Genomic DNA, 6,765 nt, shown 5'->3' on the forward strand with positions numbered 1-6,765 from the left:
CGGCAGCACAATACAGGTGCTGCAGCTGTAGGAAATGTTTCAAAATGTCGTCAGGAGTCTCGACAGAACCCGAAAATGGCAGAAAATGCATTTTTTGGGGGAAAAATCTTCGCTAAAAAAAGGTATTAAAATTTTTAAAAAACGGATTTGCTTCAGAAACACAATACTGGTGCTGTAGTTGTAGGAGATGTCTCAAAACGTCATCAGGAGTTCCGACAGAACCCGAAAATGGCAGAAAATGCACATTTTTGAAAAACTTTTTTTCGCTAAAATTTCGTAAGGGGGGACCCTTATGCAAAAATCCCAAAAAATGTATTTACTTCGGCAGCACAATACAGGTGCTGCAGCTGTAGGAAATGTTTCAAAATGTCGTCAGGAGTCCCGACAGAACCCGAAAATGGCAGAAAATGCATTTTTTGGGGGAAAAATCTTCGCTAAAACAAGGTATTAAAATTTTTCAAAAACGGATTTGCTTCAGAAACACAATACTGGTGCTGTATTTGTAGGAGATGTCTCAAAACGTCATCAGGAGTTCCGACAGAACCCGAAAATGGCAGAAAATGCACATTTTTGAAAAACTTTTTTTCGCTAAAATTTCGTAAGGGGGGACCCTTATGCAAAAATCCAAAAAAATGTATTTACTTCAGCAGCACAATACAGGTGCTGCAGCTGTAGGAAATGTTTCAAAATGTCGTCAGGAGTCCCGACAGAACCCGAAAATGGCAGAAAATGCATTTTTTTGGGGAAAAATCTTCGCTAAAACAAGGTATTAAAATTTTTCAAAAACGGATTTGCTTCAGAAACACAATACTGGTGCTGTAGTTGTAGGAGATGTCTCAAAACGTCATCAGGAGTTCCGACAGAACCCGAAAATGGCAGAAAATGCACATTTTTGAAAAACTTTTTTTCGCTAAAATTTCGTAAGGGGGGACCCTTATGCAAAAATCCAAAAAAATGTATTTACTTCGGCAGCACAATACAGGTGCTGCAGCTGTAGGAAATGTTTCAAAATGTCGTCAGGAGTCCCGACAGAACCCGAAAATGGCAGAAAATGCATTTTTTGGGGGAAAAATCTTCGCTAAAAAAAGGTATTAAAATTTTTAAAAAACGGATTTGCTTCAGAAACACAATACTGGTTCTGTAGTTGTAGGAGATGTCTCAAAACGTCATCAGGAGTTCCGACAGAACCCGAAAATGGCAGAAAATTCACATTTTGGAAAAACTTTTTTTCGCTAAAATTTCGTAAGGGGGGACCCTTATGCAAAAATCCAAAAAAATGTATTTACTTCGGCAGCACAATACAGGTGCTGCAGCTGTAGGATATGTTTCAAAATGTCGTCAGGAGTCCCGACAGAACCCGAAAATGGCAGAAAATGCATTTTTTGGGGGGAAAATCTTCGCTAAAACAAGGTATTAAAATTTTTAAAAAACGGATTTGCTTGAGAAACACAATACTGGTGCTGTAGTTGTAGGAGATGTCTCAAAACGTCATCAGGAGTTCCGACAGAACCCGAAAATGGCAGAAAATGCACATTTTGGAAAAACTTTTTTTCGCTAAAATTTCGTAAGGGGGGACCCTTATGCAAAAATCCAAAAAAATGTATTTACTTCGGCAGCACAATACAGGTGCTGCAGCTGTAGGAAATGTTTCAAAATGTCGTCAGGAGTCCCGACAGAACCCGAAAATGGCAGAAAATGCATTTTTTGGGGGAAAAATCTTCGCTAAAACAAGGTATTAAAATTTTTCAAAAACGGATTTGCTTCAGAAACACAATACTGGTGCTGTAGTTGTAGGAGATGTCTCAAAACGTCATCAGGAGTTCCGACAGAACCCGAAAATGGCAGAAAATGCATTTTTTGGGGGAAAAATCTTCGCTAAAAAAAGGTATTAAATTTTTAAAAAACGGATTTGCTTCAGAAACACAATACTGGTGCTGTAGTTGTAGGAGATGTCTCAAAACGTCATCAGAGCGTAAGGTCACATGGACCGAGCTCTGGAAAGCCGAACCCCATCGAATAAAGTTCTTGATCCAGGCGGTCTACGATGTGCTGCCAAGTCCATCCAACCTCTTCACCTGGGGAAAGGTGGAGACACCAGGGTGCCCCCTCTGCCAGAGGAGAGGAACCTTGGAGCACATCCTAAGCTGTTGTCCAAAAGCCCTGGGTGAAGGGCGGTACCGCTGGCGACATGACCAGGTCCTGAAGGCCATAGCTGATGCCATCTGCAGGGGAGTCAGTCACAGCAAGAGCCTCCGCCCAGTGAAGAGTACTGCTTTCATCAGAGCTGGGGAGAAGTCAACACCGGCTGCCCGGAACACCTCGTCTGGCCTGTTGGCAACAGCACGCGACTGGGAGCTGTCAGTTGATCTGGGAAAGCAGTTGAAGTTCCCTGACGTGGTTGCTAAAACAACACTAAGGCCAGATATTGTGCTCACCTCAGTGGCCTCCAAGCAGGTAATCCTCTTGGAGCTCACAGTGCCTTGGGAGGACCGTATGGAGGAGGCCAATGAGAGGAAGAGTGCAAAGTACTCTCAGCTTGTGGAGGAGTGTCGGAGCAATGGGTGGCGAGCGATGTGCCGGCCGGTTGAAGTGGGGTGTCGAGGGTTTGTGGGCAAATCTCTCTGCAGGGCCTACAGAATGCTTGGCATCACAGGGGCCAGCCAGCAAAGGGCCATGAAGTTAGTCACAGATGCAGCAGAAGTGGCATCAAGGTGGCTGTGGATCAGGAGGGGAGAGGCGTGGCATGTAGGGCAGTAGCGCTACCTGGACACAGGCTGGGGCCTGATCAACCCTGGCTGGGTCGCCTAGGGGAGGGGGTCTGATTGTTGAAAGACCCGAAACCCCCTGTGATCCTAGGTTACATCACTGAGGATGTGTCCAGTTGCACCATTGGTGTATTTAAAAAGTTGCTTTTCTGGGACAACCAGTGACTACCAGGAACAGTCTGGTTGACCACCAAGTATAGATTGGTGACAGCTGGAGAGACAGCGGACAGCCCGGAAAGACGGCACCGGGGCAGTGAGGGGTAGCATCCCGAGCTGCACCTTCTGAGAGGAAGGAACCCACAACAAGCTACGAATCGACCTACAGGAAATATACCCCCAGGGATTCCCGAGAGGGGGGGCGGAAGAGAATCCCACTGGACGGATCAAAGGTTGACGACACATGGCAATGGTAACACGACGACGACTATGGAATGCATATGTGGGAAGGTATGCAAGAACCGACATGGCCTGCGGATCCACCAGGCCAGGATGAAGTGTATGCAGAAGGTGGTAGAATCACAGCGCACAGGAACTACGCCTGGTGAGACGCAGGAGGAGCCAGGCCCGGAGTCACCCCACAGTGCCCGGAGCCTCCAGGTGATGCAACCACCAGAAGCACACAGGACATCAGAACATCGTCGGGTAAAGTGGCCCCAAGCTAGCAAGGAGAAAGAGTGGCTCCAGTTTGATGAAGATGCTGATACCATCTTGGAAACAACAACCAAAGGGGACGCTGATCGACGCCTCAAGACGATGACCACGATCATCATCAGCCTCGCTGCAGAGAGGTTTGGACTTGAGGAGAAGCGGGCAGCGAAGCCCCCCTACATCATGAACAATAGAGCGAGTAAAATCCATCAGCTCAGGCAGGAACTGAAGTGTTTAAGACAGCAGTTCAAGGTTGCACGTGAAGAGGATAGGGGGCCTCTTGCGGAACTACGTTGTATAATCCGCAAGAAGCTAATAACCTTGAGGAGAGCGGAGTGGCATAGGAGGAGGAGGAAGGAAAGGTCCAGGAGGAGAGCTGCCTTTCTGGCGAATCCCTTTGGAGTCACAAAACAGCTGCTAGGACAGAAGCGAAGCGGTAGACTGGCCTGCTCCAAAGCTGAGGTCGACCACCACCTCAAGCAAATTTACAGCGATGGATGCAGAGAACAAGACCTAGGCCCCTGCAGGTCCTTGATCAATCCACCAACACCAACGCTTGACTTCGATGGGAAAGAGCCCGGCTGGAAGGAAATCCAGGAGGTGGTCCGCAGGGCAAGGACGAGCTCTGCTCCAGGGCCCAGTGGAGTACCTTATAAGGTCTATAAGAACTGTCCAAGACTACTCCACAGACTCTGGAGAATCTTGAAGGTGATCTGGAGGAGGGGCAAGGTAGCAGACCAGTGGAGACAGGCAGAGGGTGTGTGGATCCCAAAGGAGGAGAAGTCTAAGAACATCAATCAGTTCCGAACCATCTCGTTGCTGAGTGTTGAAGGGAAGATCTTCTTCAGCCTCATGGCCAGGCGACTGACAGACTACCTCCTGAAGAACTCCTACATTGATACATCGGTCCAGAAAGGAGGGATCCCAGAGGTATCTGGATGTCTGGAGCACACAGGCGTGGTCACTCAGCTCATCAGGGAAGCCAGGGAGAATAAGGGGGACCTGGCTGTTCTGTGGCTGGACCTCGAAAATGCCTATGGATCCATACCCCACAAGCTGGTCGAAGAGGCACTGAATCGGCATCACATTCCAAAGAAGTTCAGAGACCTCATTCTGGACTACTATGCCAACTTCCATCTAAGAGTCTCCTCCGGAAAAACAACCTCCGACTGGCACAGGCTTGAAAAGGGGATCATCACTGGCTGTACGATCTCAGTCATCCTCTTTGCGCTCGCCATGAACATGCTGGTGAAGTCTGCGGAAGTTCAGTGCAGAGGTCCCCTCTCCAGGTCTGGAGTCCGGCAGCCACCCATCCGAGCCTTCATGGACGACCTGACAGTGACCACTACATCCGTCCCAGGTTGCAGGTGGATCTTGGATGGCCTTCAGGAGGTGATTTCCTGGGCTCGCATGAACTTCAAGCCGGCCAAGTCGAGGGTCCTAGTGCTAAAGAAAGGAAAGGTTACTGGCAAATTCTGCTTCTCACTTGGCACCACCAAAATACCATCACTCACCGAGGAACCTGTGAAGAGCTTGGGAAAGGTGTTTAATTGCAGCCTGAGAGACGCAGCCTCCACAAGATCGACCAACCAAGACCTGGAGACCTGGCTGACCGTGGTGGATAAGTCTGGCCTTCCTGGCAAGTTCAAGGCCTGGATTTACCAGCACGGGATTCTCCCTCGGATCCTCTGGCCCCTCATGGTGTACGAAGTCCCCATTTCAACGGTGGAAGGCTTTGAGATGAGGGTCAGTAGGTTCCTGCGCAGGTGGCTAGGACTGCCGCGAAGCCTGAGCAGCATTGCTCTATACGGGCATAACAACAAACTGAAGCTCCCCATCAGCAGCCTGAGCGAGGAGTTCATGGTGACACGGTCCAGGGAGCTCCTACAGTATCGGGAGTCCAGTGACCCAAAGGTTGCACAGGCTGGGATTGAAGTCAGGACGGGGCGGAAGTGGAGAGCTGTCGAGGCTGTGGATGTTGCAGAGGCAAGGCTACGGCAAAAGGTTTTGGTGGGAACAGTGGCGCAGGGGAGATCTGGCTTAGGTAGCAGAAGAACACCTCGCTATGACAAGGCGCTGGGGAAAGAGAAGAGGTCACTGATCCTCGAGGAAGTGCGAGCAGGAGTTGAGGAAAGGCGAGCCTGCCAGATGGCGGGAATGCGGCAACAGGGCGCCTGGACGAGATGGGAACAAGTATCAGAGCGTAAGGTCACATGGACCGAGCTCTGGAAAGCCGAACCCCATCGAATAAAGTTCTTGATCCAGGCGGTCTACGATGTGCTGCCAAGTCCATCCAACCTCTTCACCTGGGGAAAGGTGGAGACACCAGGGTGCCCCCTCTGCCAGAGGAGAGGAACCTTGGAGCACATCCTAAGCTGTTGTCCAAAAGCCCTGGGTGAAGGGCGGTACCGCTGGCGACATGACCAGGTCCTGAAGGCCATAGCTGATGCCATCTGCAGGGGAGTCAGTCACAGCAAGAGCCTCCGCCCAGTGAAGAGTACTGCTTTCATCAGAGCTGGGGAGAAGTCAACACCGGCTGCCCGGAACACCTCGTCTGGCCTGTTGGCAACAGCACGCGACTGGGAGCTGTCAGTTGATCTGGGAAAGCAGTTGAAGTTCCCTGACGTGGTTGCTAAAACAACACTAAGGCCAGATATTGTGCTCACCTCAGTGGCCTCCAAGCAGGTAATCCTCTTGGAGCTCACAGTGCCTTGGGAGGACCGTATGGAGGAGGCCAATGAGAGGAAGAGTGCAAAGTACTCTCAGCTTGTGGAGGAGTGTCGGAGCAATGGGTGGCGAGCGATGTGCCGGCCGGTTGAAGTGGGGTGTCGAGGGTTTGTGGGCAAATCTCTCTGCAGGGCCTACAGAATGCTTGGCATCACAGGGGCCAGCCAGCAAAGGGCCATGAAGTTAGTCACAGATGCAGCAGAAGTGGCATCAAGGTGGCTGTGGATCAGGAGGGGAGAGGCGTGGCATGTAGGGCAGTAGCGCTACCTGGACACAGGCTGGGGCCTGATCAACCCTGGCTGGGTCGCCTAGGGGAGGGGGTCTGATTGTTGAAAGACCCGAAACCCCCTGTGATCCTAGGTTACATCACTGAGGATGTGTCCAGTTGCACCATTGGTGTATTTAAAAAGTCGTAAGGGGGGACCCTTATGCAAAAATCCGAAAAAATGTATTTACTTCGGCAGCACAATACAGGTGCTGCAGCTGTAGGATATGTTTCAAAATGTCGTCAGGAGTCCCGACAGAACCCGAAAATGGCAGAAAATGCATTTTTTGGGGGAAAAATCTTCGCTAAAACAAGGTATTAAAATTTTTAAAAAACGGATTTGCTTGAGAAACACAATAC

At 49.9% G+C, this 6,765-nt stretch overlaps 1 protein-coding gene across 1 annotated transcript; it reads left to right on the forward strand.

The window, feature by feature from the left end:
• Window positions 1-2,317: 2,317 nt before the first annotated feature.
• Window positions 2,318-6,506, forward strand: LOC133545200 (uncharacterized). The gene has a single exon (XM_061890580.1). It carries the CDS (start codon window positions 3,192-3,194, stop codon window positions 6,399-6,401), a length of 3,210 nt encoding a protein of 1,069 aa, XP_061746564.1. The 5' UTR covers window positions 2,318-3,191; the 3' UTR covers window positions 6,402-6,506.
• The last annotated feature ends 259 nt before the right edge of the window (window positions 6,507-6,765 follow it).

Source organism: Nerophis ophidion, linkage group LG28 (assembly GCF_033978795.1).
Source record: "Nerophis ophidion isolate RoL-2023_Sa linkage group LG28, RoL_Noph_v1.0, whole genome shotgun sequence".
Taxonomy (NCBI): Eukaryota; Metazoa; Chordata; class Actinopteri; order Syngnathiformes; family Syngnathidae; genus Nerophis; species Nerophis ophidion.